General features: G+C 40.6%; 1 protein-coding gene across 9 annotated transcripts in view; it reads left to right on the forward strand.

The window, feature by feature from the left end:
- LOC117223969 (uncharacterized) overlaps nucleotides 1-19,207 on the forward strand; it is a 117,559-nt gene that overhangs the window by 24,722 nt on the left and 73,630 nt on the right. For 8 of the 9 annotated variants that reach the window (XR_013037245.1, XR_013037246.1, XM_076518213.1 and 5 more), the window contains 4 exons: nucleotides 1,157-1,355; nucleotides 1,539-1,764; nucleotides 2,478-2,734; nucleotides 10,812-11,009. Coding sequence is in view for 7 of the 9 variants with exons in the window: in XM_076518213.1 (XP_076374328.1) it covers nucleotides 1,157-1,355; nucleotides 1,539-1,764; nucleotides 2,478-2,734; nucleotides 10,812-11,009 (880 nt within the window). In the remaining 2 variants the exon portion in view is untranslated. The remainder of the gene's footprint in view (nucleotides 1-1,156; nucleotides 1,356-1,538; nucleotides 1,765-2,477; nucleotides 2,735-10,811; nucleotides 11,010-19,207) is intronic. The other variant, XM_033476616.2, reaches the window with a different exon arrangement.

Raw genomic sequence — 19,207 nt, forward strand, 5'->3', positions numbered from 1 at the left:
ATATGTTTAGCAAATGTATCAAGTTGTAACGTGAAAATTTCATAATTCTCTCTCTCTAGAAAGCAACACGAGTATACTTAATATATATTATGTGTTACATGTTACATGTTACATGTTACATGTTACATATTACATGTTACATGTTACATGTTACATGTTACATGTTGCATATTACATGTTATATATTACATGTTACATATTATACGTTACATATTACATAGTATATATTACATGTTACATATTACATGCTATATGTTATATATTACATGTGACATATTACACGTTACATATTACATGTTACATATTACATATTACATATTACATGTTACATGTTACATGTTACATGTTACATGTTACATATTACATGTTACATATTACATATTACATATTACATATTACATATTACATACATATCGCTCCTAGATTGTTCAGAGAACAAATTAAAAACATTACCCACGAGATAAACGACGATCGGAGAAGCTCGAGATAATATAAATCGGTGAAAATTGAAATCGATTGAAAATCGACTGAAAATCGATTGAAAATAAATGCAAGAATCGATACGTTTGGCAGTGATAATAACCAGCGACAATTACGTTATCAAATCGAATTAATTTTAGAACGGAAGTAACCGGAAAATTCGAATGTGATCCAACTATTAATACCACGTGACACAAAGTAGCATTCGCATGATCTCACCATCGATTATTCCTTCGAGAACAATGCCGGTCCCTTGATCGACGATCATTCCTGTGATCGGCGACACGAATGTCTGCGCTGTCGATTTTCTGGTCGATTTTGGCACCTGTGACGTCACTTTCGTGTCACGTTTGATCCCTTCCTCGTCCTGAGACAGCACCACCGTTATTTCCTGTCGGATCTCACCCGGCAAATCCTGCATGATTTTTACGTGTCCCTCGGGTTACGTTAAATTATAACCTTAAAAAGGTTATAATTTAAGTTATATATTATAATATAATAATAATATAATAATAATAATAACAATATAATAATAATAATAATAATAATAATATAATTTATATAATTTAAATTATCCGACAGAGATAACTTGTTTCTTCGAACGAATTGAAATCAACGATAGAAAGTAATCGAAATAAAATATTCGAACATCTTCTTTCTTTTTTGATTTATTCAGGGGGAACGTCGAGGATTCGAAACTCGCTGCCACCAACACAACAACGTCGTTGTCGTCGGTGATTAAGCACGCCGAACTTCCAAAGGTTTCCGAATTGGAGAAGAAGATGGCGTTGATCGATGTTTCGAGACCGGAAATCTGTGAGTCGAACGGAGAAAAAACGGTCGACAAGTTTGTCGCTATGGAAAGGATAGTGGAGGTAATTCGAAAATTAAACGTTAATTATGATCTTTTTATCTTTATAATTTTCATAATTTTTCTTCAATTGTTTGAATACTTTTTGTCGTACGATAAATCCGGCGAAACGAAGGAAACGTAGAATTTGCGAGTTAAATTACGGATGAATTTACGGTTAAATTGTTTAAATATCCGTTCGTTGCAGGACAAGTCCGGCAAGATCGTGAAGGAAGTGACGGAAACGACAACTTTGCGCGTGTCTCACGACACTCGGCTGGGAGTGACATCTTACAAGGTGATATCCAACACCGTGCAAGATCATCGTGAAAACGTTGATGTTAAAGAAATCGAAGATCTGGAACGCATCGTGACACCGGACGCCTATGAGAAAACGAATGGCCACCATCGCGAACCGGAACTCGGATCGAAAAGTGAGATCCGTTGGTATTCAATCTCGTCGCGCCGAAACCACGTTATTCTACGATTACTTATTATATTCTACAATTAGTAATTGTAGAATAATAAGTAATAGTATAATATAATAATAAGTAATTTATTCTACAATTACTCAAGTATTTGTAACGCAAATTTTTTAAGCTAATTACAAGGCAATTATAACATATAAGTAGCTTAAAGTTTGCGTTACAAATATCAAAATTGCGTTATAAATATAACATATAAGTTAGAGATTAATTCTTTAATGCGAAAAAATTTTTGATAAGAATCGGCCAACTTCGACCGACGATAACTCCGCGGAAAATGATCGTAGGATGATGACTTTTCTTTTAAATTAAAGCTTGAAATCTCTACTTTAAGACACCGGTCCTCGATTTTCAGTATAAAATACTCTCACCACTGCGACGCTTCAAATGTCAAGCCATGTTTATGGCATCGAACATCGCCAAGTTCGACGAAATGCACGGACGTTGTAAAATTTTTCAAGGGGATGCCGTTTGCACCAGAACGGAGCTCGATCCTTCCCCTACAATCTCGAAAAAAGCAAACCCGGCTGCGATTATTTCCCGCGAAGTTACAGCACTTGGAAGTAACCCTTGCGTTGTTTCATCCCTTATCAAAAATTTGTCAACGCTGTAATATTGTTGCCACGCTTAGCCTAGTGTATAAAAAAGTCGATGTTTCCCAGGTGAATCGTACAGCCGCCGTGACGAGCTGTCGACGAGAACCGACGACGGCGAGCGGTCGATCAAATTCACAAAGGTCAGCGAGCGAAGAGTCGAGGAGGAGAGGCCGGCGGCGACGTCTCCGGCGGACGGTTGCAAGGAGATGACGTTGACCTTGAAGGAGTACACCAGGCACCACGAGGACAGCGGCATCGAGATGTCGCCCACGAAGAGGGAGGACAGCCTGGAGGGTCAAGATTTCCTCGAGAAGGCGAGGAAGGTGAGTCCGATAGACGGGCCGTCGATCAACGGCGGAGCTGGCAAGCGTTGCTGCAGCTGCAGCTGCAACTGCGGCCACGAGGCCGCGTGCTTCGATCGCTACTCTGTGCAGCAGAGTTTCGTCGAGCTTTCTGCCGTTAACGAGAACCGTCGCCGTTTGCCGCTGTCTAACGCAAGCTAGCTGCCGCATCTCTGTGATCCGTGTGTGCGCATCCGCGTCGAAAAATTTCGACACTGTTTTCCCTGCGTGTAGCGCAGATCGATTTGGCGTTGATCGGCGATGCGCCGATCGATGGTTCAGCGACTAATTATTCAGCGATGCAATCGTGTTACCAGACGCCGTGTTTACTGGCAGGTCGCTTGCTTTTGTTTCGAATTTTTAGGCTAACTTTCTCGGCGAACGAACACTTTATTCATATTCGGATATTCGTTGAACGACCACTTTTACGCTGATAATAGCCTGTTCAATTTTAACCCTTTGCACTCGAGCGGTGACTCCAAGGCACCAGTGAAATTCTTAGATTCTAAGGTTCTAAGATTATTTTTATATTATCGAAGCTTAGATTTTAAATATTATTAAATGTGTAACTGTTGCACGAATCACGGGACGCAATTTCGCGTGCATAAAATGCACTTTGTCGTGTAAAATGGAAATACTGTGAGTCAGAAATATTGTTTTAGATTGACTGTTAAAATGGCTCCGAGCGCAAAGGGTTAATATTTATCTCGATTTTCAAATAGACGAATAAAAGCCTTCGTCGCAGGTCTGATACAATGTCATGGGGGTTATCAGGGGGTTGAAACGACCGTTATTCAACCCTCTGTACAATAGAACTGCGGTAAATTTTGCCATAATTGTCGCTCAGCTTGTATCCAAAAAAGGGCAATTTGATGACAATGATAAACATAATAATCTTATCTCCTCTTCTCAAATTGTTCATTTCAATTGTCCATGAAAGCTGAGCGACAATTGGAGAGAATTTACCGTGTACTGTATAAATTTTCATGTAAAAATACGACCGATAATAACGAATGTAGTAAGTTAATGTAAAAATATAATGAATATAATAATAGTAAGAGCAACGATAATTAAATGTAAAGACAAACGTTGCTTCTTCGTATAAAATGGAAAGTGTTCATTCGCTGGGGGCTGTTCATTCACGTTAGACTATTAGACGGTTCATTCTACTACCGTTTGTATCGAATTGTTCAATTGTTGTAAATAGTTCAGCGTTCTCGTGATATTTTATTATTTTATTAGAGACAAAAATAATAATATAGTTTTACTATTCCGTAGAAAATAATATAACGATTACAAACGAATGGAAATTGTAATTACGACGATACGCTGTTCGCAATGACAAGTTCGCTATTAACCAGTGGCGCTATTAATTTATTAATCAGTTAATCGTGGCGCCTTTTTTTAAAAGCGCGCACCCTATATGTGTCGCGAGAATCAAGCAATGACGATTATACTCGTCAAGCACGGCTAACTGATTAAGAAAAGGTATTATTGCGAGCAAGCTGGCAGATTAGTTTTCAAATTTCACAGCGAAGCGAGCAGCGAGAACCGCGTTGCGATAGAGAAGTCTATTTCATTGAACGTACGCGAGCAACGTAGGAACATTTAATGCATGCAATGTGTCATCGAAATCGTTAGCGTGCCATTGATTGATAGATATGTTAACACCTTTAACGCCTAACTCGAGAAATACAGAAAGCAGCATTTTCGTTTTGGAACGACAGTGTTTTTTAACGATCGCTAATCGTCGTTGTTGTTTGTCACACTTTTTACAATACGCATGGCTTTTCCCCGTCGATCTTGTAAATAAAGCGTTTCACCTAATCAACTAAAGTGTGTTTGTACCGGCAAGAATTATATCTGGAAGTTCCGTCGGTAAGTTACGTAAGTATGTGCAAGCAACGGTGCCGCATCGAACCGTGTGCGATTCGAAATATCGAGAAATATCATTGAAAGAATAATTAAAACGAAAAATAACGATCATCGAAAGAAGATTATTCGATAGGAACATCGAACGTCGCAGCGAGAAACTTCGTGAGAAACTTCATCGCGAACGAAACTTTGTTGCGTCGCGATCGATTTCGAATTTAGCGGGCGACGAGTCGTCGTCGGTTTCCGCGAGCCGCCGGCTCCGCTCGGCGACGCTCGTCGAAGTTCGACGAGCCGCGTTCGGGGCCGGTCGGGTTCGGCGGCATTCGAAACCGGCCGACGGTTCGGTCTCGGGCAGTCTCGGGTCGGCTTGCTTCTGCGACCGATCGACCGGTGTTGTGACACGATTGTGACATGTGTCACGCGAGTGTTGCTCCTGCTGCGGTTTACGTTGTGCTTGTCACTGCTTGAACGTGGGTCGACTTAGGTGATTGCCCGAAACCGATCGAGCTATACAGTACTATATTTCGATTCCGCGTTTCCCAAACAAATCGAGAATCACGTCTCGCAGAATTAACCTCGCGGCTCGACTAAAAGTCGTTCTCGAACGAATCTCGCAGACTGTTACGACAATAGAATATAATCTGTCGAGTCGTTTTAAGAGAAATTACGAAGACTTTAATTACGAAATTAACCTCGACAGGGAATAGGATATAGAATTTGGTCGTTTCGGTGTGAATCGTAGGGACTTGTTTCGACAAGAAATAGTCGAATTAGTCGAATTTCGTCGTTCCAAGAAAAATTACAACGGACTAATTCAACGAGTGGCGCGATGCACGATCGAATTATCGCGATAGAAATTACAGAGAGCGTTTTTATCAAGAAATACGATCGTGACGGGTTCTAATAGAAATTATAACAAATAGAGACTGCTCTAACAAGAAATACGATACGAGATCACGTAATTCTAGTAGAAACTACGGACACTATTTTGACAGGAAATACCGTATAGAATTCAATCGTTCGAACACGAATTATATACAAAGACAATTTCGACGAGAAATACGATAGGAAATTTCGCGATTCCGATCGACACTGCGGAGACACTGTTCTCGCGAGGAGAACGTCACAGAAATATTTCCGAAATACTCCGAGTCTCGGTAATTTTCACGCGCGCGGACATCTTCGGTCCGCGACTCGTCGAATCGAAACGAAAATCGAAAATCGAAAGGTTATGTCAAGATTAAATTATTGAATGAAATTTCGCGATTCCGATCGACACTGCGAAGACTGTTCTCGCGAGAAGAACGTCACAGAAATATCTCCGAAATACTCCGAGTCTTGATAATTTTTACGCGAAAATCGAAAGAGACTATATATACAGGGTGTCCCGAAAATGTCTCGCAATCCAAGAACGGAAGGTTCCCGAGGTAATTTGAAGTAAGTTTGTCCTTGGCGAAAATGCGATCCACGGCTTTGTTTACGAATTATTAACGAAAAAGAGTGGCGAACGAGAGGCGAGATATGCTGGCGCAAGGCGGCTGAACCAATGAGCGGTACTGGGCTTCGCGCGCTGATTGGCTCGGCCGCCAAGCGCTGGGCGAGCTCGCCTCTCATTGGTCAGTGTTTTTCGTTAATAATTCGTGAACGAAGCCGCGGGTTGCATTTTCGCTAAGGAAAAAGTTACTTCAAACGATCCGAGGAACTTCTCATTTCCGGTTTGCGAGACATTTTTGGGACACCCTGTATAGAATTCTGTCGGCGCGTTTCGCGTATTCCTCGACCTCGTTTTCCAGCTCGTCCTCGGCTCCATTCTGCTCGCCGGTCCGCCGTCGCGCAGCCTTGAAAACCGACGAAAAAAATCCCCGATCCCGAAATAATGTGCACGAATGTATCGCGCACGCGACTCCGGTTTCGGCGCGGACGCAGAGTCCTTGCTCGCTTCTTCGCCCGTGGCGACTATTGTCGACAGCGTCGACTCTGTTGACGACGACGGGACGAGGTGAGGGACAGGGGGGCGGGGGGTGGAGACACGGTGTTTCGTGTCGCGGACGGTCCAAGAGGAAAACAAGAAAAAAAACACTGTACGCGCGTGCATCGAGCGGCCGGTCGGTCGTTGCTCGTTAATCGGCCTCTACAAGCGTGCTCGCCGGCTTCGAGATAACGTGTAATTAGCCTGACATAATGCGACCGATAAAGCCGAACATTGTCACGGCGATAATTCGCGCGGAATTCGCAGCGGACCCGCGTCTCACCGGCTCGTGATTTTTCGGCGGTCCGTACGATCTGTTATTGTCTTTCTCTTTCCATTTCTTTTCTTCTCTGCTCGCTTTCTTCGTCTTCTTCTTCGTCTTCTTCTTCGTCTTCTTCTTCGTCTTCGCCTTCGCCTTCGTCTTCTCCTTTTTCTGCCGGTTTTCTTCTTCTTTTTTTTTCTCCGGCCGTTTCCACGAGATTATCTGCGATCGTGGGTCGCGGTGTGGTGAACCTCCCGTTCGGAGAACGCCACCAGTCAGTCCGGTTTTATCCTCCCATTCGTTCGTCCGTGTCGGTGACGTCACCCCACAAAGATACCTATAAAGTATAAACACACCGACGGCCGAGCAAAAGGTGTATCCAGAGCTCTCGCTCTCCCTCTCTAGCTCGCTCTCTCTCCCCCTCTCTCTCGCGCTCTCTCTCTCTCTCTCTCGCGCTCTCTCCTTCTCTCTCGCGCTCTCTCTCTCTCGCGCGCTCTCCCTCTCGCTCTCCCTCTCGCTCTCCCTCTCCCTCTCTCTCGTTCTCTCTCGCTCTCTCTTGCTCTCTCCCTCTCTCTCTCGCTCTCTTTCGCTCTCTCTGTTGCTCTCTCTTACGCTCTCTCTCTCCCTCTCTCGCGCTTTCTCTCTTGCTCTCTCTCTCTCCCTCTCGCGCGCTCTCTCTCCCTCTCTCTCTTTTGCTCCCCCTCTCGCTCTCTCTCCCTCTCTCTCTTTCTCTCTCTCTTTCTCTCTCTCTTTTTCTCTCTCTCTTTCTCTCTCTCTTTCTCTCTCTCTTTTTCTCTCTCTCTTTCTCTCTCTCTCCCTCTCGCTATCTCTCTTTCGCCCTCTCTTGCTTTCGCTCTCTCTCGCTCTCTTCTCCCTCTTGCCCATGATCTGAAATAGTTGCTCTGTCGGAGGATGGTAATTAAGCGAGCTAGACGCAGTCGAGATTCTCTGCTCTCTTTCTAAGGGATGATTTAATGGATCGCCGATCGGTAGTTTCTGTCGATGGTATTAATCAGTGGGATCGATTCGTCGGATCTTTATGCGAAACGATACAATAAATTGTCTTAAATCGTCGCTCAGCTTGTAAACAAAAATCAATCTCTTCTTCCCAGATTGTCCATTTTTGTGCGCAATTTCAACGCGAATTAGAGAAAAATATTATCGTATACAGGGTTCCTTTTTTAGGACAAATTTTTAGGAACGTAAGCGAGCGTGCTGGGGATCGTTTATAAGTTTATTCGGTAACTTAATTAATCGTCGGAAACGCTGGATTGTCGAATAACAGTATTTATTATTTCATTTCAAATTTATTATTAATTATTATTGTATTATTATTATTATTATTATTATTATTATTATTATTATTATTATTATTATTTGTTAGGTTAAATTGGTTCAAACCAATATGACGATATTTTAGAAACGTCCCGACGTTTTTATCGTCTCGTTCTCGCTTTTGCTAGCGCGGATCGTCGGTACGCTCGTGATGGACTAAAAAAAGAAATCAAGGAGATTCTTAATAAGTATGTTTATCGCTCGCAGCCGTGCCAAAATAAATAATTTATCTTGAACATTGATAAAGTTCGATTCGAAATGCAAAAATAAGTTTCGATATTTCGAAATCATTTCGAATCTTTTAAACATGTTACCGAACTTCCAGAACCATTTCTCGAACCTTCTAAAAGTATTTCTAGTCTTTCGAAACCATATAAAATCTTCCAAAAAAATTTCCGATCTCTCGAAAACTATTTGAAATCCTCCAAAAATATTGCCGATCTCTCGAAACAATGAAAAAATTTTCAAAACTATCGCCGATCTCTCAAAAGCATTTCGAATCTTCCAAAAATACTTCCAATCTCTTAAAACAATTAAAAATCTTCCAAAAAAATTTCCGATCTCTCGAAAACTATTTGAAATTTTCCAAAAATATTGCCGATCTCTCGAAACAATGAAAAATTTTTCAAAAATATCGCCGATCTCTCAAAAGCATTTCGAATCTTCCAAAAATACTTCCAATCTCTTAAAACAATTAAAAATCTTACAAAAAATTTCCGATCTCTCGAAAACTATTTGAAATCTTCCAAAAAATTTTCCGTTCCCCCGAAAACTATTTAAAATCTTCCAAAATTATTTCCGATCCTTCAAAAGCGTTTAAAATCTAACCAAAATAATTTCCGATCATTAAAAACGTCTAAGTTATATTTTTTAAAATACGCGTCTCTCCCGAACGCGTCGCGTTCACGAAAAGTCTCCACGATAGTTCCACGCGTGCAGAGTGTCAGGTTGGTGCACGGAATCCCGATTCGAGCCATCTATTTTTATCGCCTCGAACATCTCGCATAATTTATTCCACGGTTGTACGTAGCTCCTCCGGTCGGGACGGAAAGCATGATCGAAAGTGAGGAGGAGAGCAGCGGAATTTTTCGCGGCTGCGAGAGTGCGCGCGTGTCCCGCCGAGAATTCCCTGTGTCGCTTCGAAACGACCGGTCGGGTCGGGCCGGGCCGTGCCGGGACACGGCGAGGAATCGTCGCCGGTCGTCCGCGGAATTCGCGGCGACGTGAGTTTGGCGGATCGCCAGAAATAACGTTAATCAGCGGACGCGGGCTCGGCGGTAACTGGAGAACGTAATTCCTGGTTTCGCCGATGCGATGGCCGCGCGCAACCGGGCATCAATTCCGACCCGAAAACGATCCGTTTCCGCGCGATCGCTCTCCCCGACTGTTTTCCATCCGCGGATGGCACGCGGGGCGCGTTGATCAACGTCGAAATGAATTCGCCATAGACAGACGGGATCTATTAAACCTTCGTTTATCGGCCGGCGCTGCACCGGCGGCAGCGCTGTTGGCTCCTGGACGCCGGCCAATTAAATTCTGTAATTTACGAACGTCGAACGAGAAGTTCCGTGTTTCGGCAACGTCCTCGAATTTATTTCCCAGGGCGTCCGTGAGCGCTCTCCGGAGGATTCCGGAGAAATTTCTCGCGTTGATTAACATTTTGCCCTACGACCACGTCTGGGAGACGTGATCAGACAATCGAGCTAGAAATGATTGTCACGTCTCGGAGACGTGGTCGGATAATCGGGCCAGAAATGATTAGCACCTCTGGGACATGTGGTCATAATCAGATAATCGGGCTAGAAATGATCATTACGTCTGAGAGACGTGGCCAGATAATCGGGCTAGAAATGATTAGTACGTCTGGGAGACGTAGTCAAAAATTGGGTCAGAAATGATTATCACGTCTCAGAGACGTGGTCGAAAATCGGGCCCGAAATGACTATTACGTCTGAGAGACGGGTGAAAAATTGGGTCAGAAATAATTATCACGTCTGGGAGACGTGGCCGGATAATCGGGCCAGAAATGATTGTCACGTCTAAGAGACGTAGTCAGATAATCGGACCATAAATGATTATCACGTCTAAGAGACGTGGTCAAAAAATCGAGCAAGAAATGATTGTCACGTATAAGAGACGTGGTCAAAAATCGGCCAAGAAATGATTATCACGTCTCTCAGACGTGATCAAAAAGATCGACCAAGAAATAATTGTCACGTCTGAAAGTCGTAATAAAAAGATCGACCAAGAAATGATTATCACGTCTAAGAGACGTGGTAAAAAAATCGGGCCAAATGTAAACATAACTAGTCAGACTCGTGTTAGATTAGGGAACACGTGTTTCGTGTTTTTTCATTTTTCGTTATTTAATTACGTGGTCGATCTCGTTCTATGCGTCACACGTTCTTAAAACCAAACTCATAGGGCAAAGGGTTAAGTTGGCCGAGATCGAACGTCTTTCTCTCGAGTGAAAAAATGAGCTCGTTTATTGGCGCCTGTTATCGGTGTCCCGTGCAGGAGCAGCAATAAAAATAGGAAATAAGATGCGAGCGGTGTCGAGGGCAATCGCTGAATCGATCGACGCCGGTAGTTCGAACGACTCTGTTTTCCCGGTAAAGGGTGGAATCGCGAGAATGGTGGACGGGCACGACGCGATGGATGCGACGGAGAATAGTGATGGACCTCGTGAGAAGGATTCGCGATCGGTGGTGGAGAGCAACGAGGATGCGCCGCAACAAACCGCCGCTCCGACGACCACCATAAGCACCATAGCCGTGCAGAGCGGTGAAACGCGTCTGGTGATCGCTCTACTTCAAGTAAGCCACTTCTCTCTTTCTCTCTCTCTCTCTCTCTCACGCCATATCTTATCTCGCAATTAAACGGCCGACGTATTAATCCGACCGTGCTCCGAACCGTTAGGTTATCGTTCTTTAATAGGTGCCGACGAGGACGGAGTTCCAGCGAGTTTTCGAAATGTATCTCGAAACTTTTCGAAAACCCAGCGAATCGAATCGGATCGATTCTTACAGTTGATGATGCTCGAATTGTTTCGAATAAATAGTTCTCGATAAATATTTAACCAAATATTTTATTCGAATAACGATTATTTACTGTCCTTAATAAATTATTCGATCTATTTGTTCGTAATAAATTATTCGCTCTATTTATTCCTAATAATTTATTTGTTCTATTTGTTCATAATAAATTATTTGCTCTATTTATTCGCAATAAATTATTCGCTCTATTTATTCGCAATAAATTATTCGCTCTATTTATTCGTAATCGATTATTCTATCTATTTGTTCCTATTAAATTTTTACTAACAAACGGGTTACAGATTAACGATAGCGCAAAAGAAAAGAAAAAAGACTAAAGTTAAAATTGAAAGTTATTTATCAGAGTGACCAGCGAACGTTTAAAATTATTCTATTCGTTCTATTCGTTATAATAAGCTACCCTATTTACTGGCAATAAATTATTCTATATATTTATTCGTAATCAATTTTGTTCTATCTATTTACCCGAATTTGTTCGAATGAATTCTTATTCGCCGCGTCTGAATAGCCTTTCAGTAGAACGTGCCCTCTTGTGCTGGCGTTGAAGTCACCGTGTCCACAGAGAGACGCGCGACGCGTCCGACCGTTTCCATCAGATTTCGTTCAATATCGTGGCGAATGAAAATAATCGTTCCATCGTGTTGCAAATAATTATACAACGATATTATATGTTATTTAAAATAACGTAAATTTCATTTCATTACTGACGCTCAGATTGTCCACTAAAATGGACAATTTGGGAAGAGGAGATACGGCTCGTTTGTATAATTGTGGACAATTTATAATTATAAAACTAAACCGCAAGGCTCGAATAATCGTATCTCCTCTTCCCAAATTGTCCATTTTTGTGCGCAATCTGGGCGTCAACTAGAGAGACATTACTGTAAAAATTATGAAATAATCGAATCTCTTTGTGCTTCTCGAATAATATGAATTGACCGACGACGATCTTCGCCGCCGTTCTGGGCCGATAGCGATCGAGTGCCGCGGCAGTGGGGCAGCTAAATAAATGTGGGGGTGGGGAGAATATAAGCGCAAAGGCGTCTTCTTGTCGCGCGAGGACTATACGTTGTTCCGCGTACAGTAATGTCTCCCTAACTGACGCTCAGATTGTCCACTAAAATGGACAATTTGGAAAGAGGAGATACGATTGTTCGAGCCTCGCGGCTCGTTTTTATAATTGTGGACAATTTATAACTATAAAAATAAACCGCAAGGCTCGAATGATCGTATCTCTTCTTCCCAAATTGTCCATTTTTGTGCGCAATCTGGGCGTCAATTAGAGAGACATTACTGTAACCACTTACATGGATCAACGAGTAAAATAGCATTTCAAATGCATTCGAAATGCGCCCGATCGTAGTCCTATTACAGTGATAGTTGTCAAAGGAGCATCGAATGAGCATGACGTACGGTCTAGGAAGCGTTCGGCGACATTTAATCGTGCGGCGACATTCGTCAGGGCAGGGCGCGGCACGGCGCGGCGCGTAGCTTTGCAGAAGCGTTACGCGCGACCATAATCTATGGCTATGGTGTTAGATATTTCGGGAGCCGGTCGCTCGAGTCCATAGCTATTTTCGAGTCCTCTCGAAACGGCGAGCGTTTTAGGTAACCATCGAGCAAAACGAGGTCTCCGAAACTCCGCGAAGGATAAATTTAACCGGCCACGGTTCCTTCCATCGTGAACCCACCACCATGAACGAGGAACCGTCGTCTACCGTTCGTTAAGCCCACCGAAATAATTGGACGAGAGAGACTCGACTGGATCCCGTTGTTAACGGACACCGTCGAACGTCTAGGTCCAGACGGAGGAGGTTCCCGTGGGGGATGATTACGCAACCACCCTCTCGAGAACGAGATCTCAACTGTGTGCTCCACTTTGACCGATGTCGCGTTTCTTCGTTTGCTCGTCGCGTAATAATTAACGATCGTTGCTTGTTGATTACTGTAAATTCTTATAAATTAGTTACGAGAAATTCTTATAAATTAATTCTTATAAATTCTTATAAATTAGTTATTATAAATTCTTATAAATTCTAATAAATTAGTTATGAGATATTCTTATAAATTAATTATTATAAATTCTTATAAATTCTTATAGTCATGATAAATTCTTATAACTTAGTCATGATAAATTCTTAAAAATGAATTACTCTAAATTCTTATAAATTACTTATTATAAATACTGACAAATTAGTTATCTTAAATTCTTATAAAAATTAGTTACTACAAATTCTTACAAATTAATTAGAAATTCTTACGAATTAGTTATAAATAAATTATTATAAATTAATCATGATAAATTCTCATAAATTAATTATGATAACTAACAAGTTATAATTGTTGATAATTAGTCGAACCAAAAACAATCGTACAAATTATTAACAATTATAACTCGTTGGTCACCTTAAATTATTACAAATTAGTTCAATAACTACTGAGATTAATAATTTATAAATTATTAAATTAATTTATAAAAATAAATCAACAATGGTCGCGCGGTGTTTCGCCGTCAGCTTTCGCGGCCGCGGCGGCGACGACTCGCCCGTGTCTTCGCGCAATATCGATCGCCGCCATCTTGTAATTCAGCAATTTGTTCGACGCTAACGATTTCCACGCGCGCCGAGACACCGTCTGCCAACGCGAGATGATCTTTCACCTAAGTTGTTCGCGCGATTCGGCGGCGGATAGATGCGATCGCCGCGGCGGCGGCGTCCTCCGGCGTCGCGCGATCTTATCACGGGAACACGCGATAACAGCGACATAACTGGTTTGATATATTACATCACATCATGGTATTACCGGTTACAGAGTTACATCACGGCATTATCGGTTACACGCGGCGCGTCTCGTCCCGTCTCGTCTCGTCTCGTCTCGTCTCGGCGTATTCATTTGCATCGCCAGCGAAACGTTTCCTCGCGATCCTTGGACCGAAATAATGACGCATTGTTCCGCGACCGGCGCCGCTCCGCTATTCGCGAATTAACCGTCCGTCCGGGGCCCGTTAATTAGCGCCGCTGAAATTTACAAATTATCGGTTAATTTCGTACTGGAACTACCAATTAGTCTTCGCTCTGTCTACCGCATTCTTCGAGCTTGCTCGTCCGCCGCACCACGTTTTCTTCCCCTTCGATCGTTTTAAGACAAAGTGACTTTGATTTGTTCCGAGTAAACGTTTATCTAAGATAATTGTCCGAATGAATTCTTATTCGTCGAATTCATTATTCGTCATAAATTATATTATTATTATATTATTAATTATTCTGTCTATTTATTGGGATAAATTATTCTCTCTTTTTATCTATTCGAATAAATTGTTTTATCTGTTTATTCGAATATAAATTGTTTTACATCTATTTATTCGAATATAAGTTGTTTTATATCTATTTACTCGAATATAAATTGTTTTATCTATTTATTCGAATATAAATTGTTTTACATCTATTTATTCGAATATAAATTGTTTTATATCTATTTATTCGAATAAATTATTATATCTATTTATTCAAATAAATTATTCTATCTGTTCATTCGAATATAAATTATCCTATCTATTTATTCATACAAATTATTCGCATAATTCTGTATCAGAATAAATTATTCGCACAATACTTTATTCGAATAAATTATTCGAAGAGAGCTCTTAACAAATTATTGGAATAACAACGCGAATAATCGTTGAGTCTTCGCTGTTGCATAAAAGATAATACAAATTAATTCATTGTAATTAAAATTTCTAATTTCTAACCTAAATTTCTATTAAAAATCTATTATAATATAAGATTTCTAATTTAAGTTTCTAGCAAAACTCGTTACAATTAAATTGTATATTAAAAATTCATTATAATTGACACGAAAACAGTTAATTAACATTGCTTGAAAACAAAATCTGCAAATTTTTTCTTGCAATCGCATCGATGCAGACTCAAACATCGTGTAATTGTTTGGAACATTTCACTTCGAAAACATCGAACCGTGTCTCGCCTAAGTGAAAAAAGAAACTAATTATTCCAATTTATGGTAATTTTAACGAGGCCTAATGGAAGGCCTGGTAACGCGTACCTATTAAGAGTTAAACTTTCATGTACGTTAATCGTTCGCCGTATATTTCCAGCTGGCCAGATGTTTTCGTAAATATGTAGATACGCCGATGGAAACAATGATTTAGGCTAATTTTACGTGTACGCGCGATGCTATCTTCACGGTGCACCGTCAGAAGCGAAACTATTACCGCGAGAGTTTAACGTTCGTTCAGCCCGTATATTTACGCCGTTGTAACATCTTGGCGCAACAGAACGGTTTCGTAATCGAATTCAACGCGCACGATTTCGTCGAATTTCGATCGCGATCGTTTTCGGAATTATGCGAATTACAGTTAGAATCAGTTAGTTTGTATTAATCATGATTGTGTTGATTCTCGCGACATATACAGGCTGTCCCAAAAAAAGTTTCGTAAACCGGAAGTGGAAAGTTCCTGAGGTCATTTGAAGCAACTCTTTCCTTAGCGAAAATGTTCTACGACGCTTCGTTCACGAGTTATTAACGAAAAACGGTGACCAATGAGAGATAGCGCACGGCTGGCGCCCCGCCCTCGTGGCCGCTGCCGCTGCGTCGGACGGCCGGCGCGACGCGCATTAGTCGCGAGGGCGGAGCGCCGGCCGCGCTCGCGCTCCGATTGGTCGCTGTTTGTCGCTAATAACTCGCGAACGAAGCGTCGTAGAACATTTTCGCCAAGGAAAAAGTTACTCCAAATGACCTCAGGAACTCATTTCCGGATTCAAATATATGTTTAGGATATTCTATATAGGCGCGCGCTCTGAAAAGAAGGCGCCACAGCTAATTGATTAAATCCTGTGAAATTCTGTTGATTCGATCGCGAGCAATCGAAGATGAAGCGCATTCGTGAACAGGCAAAACGCGTTCGTCCTCTAATCGATGATCGAAATAACAGGCGTGTGCCATAAAATTACAGCACGCGGACAAACGCCTCTGGCGAACAGCGAATATAAAATTTATAATTCCAGCTGTAGCGTAATGAACCGTGATAACAAACTGTTCGCGATTAATGTATAGCAGCTCGCACGTCCGTGCATTAAAACCGATTTATTATTCGCGATTACGTGACGGATTTCTATACCGCTTTACGGTGATTACATAAATACAGTGATTTCCTACGGCTTTCTGCAAACAAGTCTCGATTACACCTCTCGTTTGATCGGTCACGTCTATTGGCCAGTGGATAACCTTCTCTCGGTACACGGTACTTTATCCGCACAAGATAATAAGTGCGAAATGCGCGTAGTGTTGGACAATAATGAAAATATTAGGCAAAAATAGAAATAGTTGATAATAATGAAAATATTAGATAACAATGAAAGTGTTGGGTAATAATGAAAATATTAGGCTAAAATAGAAATAATTGATAATAATGAAAATATTAGATAACAATGAAAGTGTTGGATAATAATGAAAATATTAGGCAACAATAGAAGTAGAAGATAGTAATGAAAATATTATGAAAAAAATGTAAATCGTAGATAATAATGAAAATATTATGAAACATTGTCTGGAAAAAATGCATTCCGCGATTCGCGTTTTGCATTTCACCTTTTTGGATTTCGCATTTCGCATTTTGCATTTTGCATTTTGCACAATGCATCCTGCACTTTGCAGATTGCATTCTGCATTATGCATTCTGTATTCTGCATTCTGTATTTTGCATTCTGCATTTTACATTCTGTATTCTGCATTTTGCATCCTGCATTCTGCTTTCTGCACTTTGCACTTTACACTTTTGCATTCTGCATTTTGCATTTTGCATTCTGCACTTTGCACTTTGCAGTTTACATTCTGCATTCTGCATTCTAAATTCTGCATTCTGCACTTTGCACTTTTGCATTTTGCAGTTTGCATTTTGCAGTTTGCATTCTGCATTCTGCACTCTGTATTTTGCATTCGGCATTTCGCATTTCGCATTTCGCATTTCGCATTTCCATTTTCTCGCGGATCGAGGCTGTTAATGCATGTTATCGCAGCCGCGTAATCGAAACGACAAGCATCCAGACGAGGAGACAGACAGATAGGCAGACTGCGGACACGTACACATACACGTACACGGACGCGAACGAACACAAGGAGCCTGTTCGCCGGCGCGGTTCGATCCAACTGGATCTACCGTGGCATGGATCTCCCGTACGGTCCCGTCCCGTGTAATCCAACAAACCGGTATTATACGAGACGGCAGGCGTGATCCTTCCTTCCTCCTCGCCTCTACCTACATCGTACCTACGACCTTACGACACTGACTCCTGCCTACGAAGGGACCCGACGGAAAAAGAAAAACGGAAACGTAAGGTGGACGGCCGAAAGATGGGACCCCATGCGGTTGGTACAGTCGACTTCGAGCATCGCCGGACTGGTCCCCGTTCGAAAATCTCACGACGCAATTTCTTCCCCGAACTTTCATTGCGACGCGATTATCTTCGGACGTCCGAATTTATTGCTATTTTTTTTCTCTGCCCCTCGCAGGCTTTTTACCGATCGTTTGGCAGCGCGTTTGAACATCGAATTATCGAAGGGCGTTTGTAATTTTACAAACTTTTACTTCGTCGAACGATTTCTCGATTGTTCGATGAAATTTATAATCAAATTAATGATATTTAATTTATATATATATAATAATTTAATATAGATAAATATAATGTAATATAATAATATATAAAAATGTATATAAATATAATATATAATAATATAATTTATGTACTATATAAAGTAATAAAATTTATATAAAATATACACATAAAATAATATTATATAATACTGCAAATAATATATAATAATATAATATAATAATGTAAATAACATATAACAATATAAATAATATATAATAAAATAATGTAATAATGTAAATAATATATAATAATATAATATAATAATGAAAATAATATATAATAACATAATATAATAATTTGATATTTTATTGTAAGTTTTATTAATTAAATTTATAACAAAATATCAAATTCTTGGTGTTTCAAGACCACTTTGAATGTTGAATTTGCAAAAGTTGTTTGCAATTTTTAACACGTTGTGTGGATTCCTGAGGTGATTTGAAGTAACTTTTTCCTGAGCAAAAATGCAATCCGCAGCATCGTTTACGAGTTATTAACGAGAACTTTTTGAAAAGTTCTTCCTTTTCTACCGGAGCCGCGCCTTTGCGAATCGCGTAATCGCAAGCTTTCTTTATCACTGAGATCGAAGCGGCCGAGGTTGCGACACGTAGCCCATAAAGGATCGCCTCGAACGCGACCGTAGTATGTACCCCAGAATCGCAGACAGCCTTTCTCGATTTCGCATAAAAAAAAAAAGAAATTAGCCGAGGACTTCGCGTGACCCATGTGTGTCAACGTGTGTGTGTGTATGCGGGCGTGTGCGACAGATTTCCGGGTTATCGGCTACGGGGAATACGTGGAAGAGGCGACAGCTCTTTGACCCTGCAGTTTATATCGTTCGTTTATTGAAATACACGGGTTGGGAAATTAATAGTAAATTATTAGTAAATTAGTAATTTAGTAATTTAACAAATTAGTAAATTAGTAGATTAGTAGATTAGTAAATTAGAAAATTAGTAAGTTACTAAATTAATAAATTAGCAAGTTAGTAAATTAGTAAGTTACTAAATTAGTAAATTAGCAAATTAGTAAATTAGTAAGTTACTAAATTAGCAAATTAGTAAATTAGTAAGTTACTAAATTAGTAAATTAGAAAATTAGTAAGTTACTAAATTAGTAAATTAGCAAGTTACTAAATTAGTAAATTAGTGAATTAGCAAACTAGTAAATTAGTAAGTTACTAAATTAGTAAATTAAAAAGTTAGTAAATTAGCAAATTAGCGAATTAGTAAATTAGTAAATTAGCAATTTAGCAAGTTAGCAATTTAGCAATTTAGCAATTTAGCAGAT

Source organism: Megalopta genalis, chromosome 1 (genome assembly GCF_051020955.1).
Source record: "Megalopta genalis isolate 19385.01 chromosome 1, iyMegGena1_principal, whole genome shotgun sequence".
Lineage (NCBI taxonomy): Eukaryota > Metazoa > Arthropoda > Insecta > Hymenoptera > Halictidae > Megalopta > Megalopta genalis.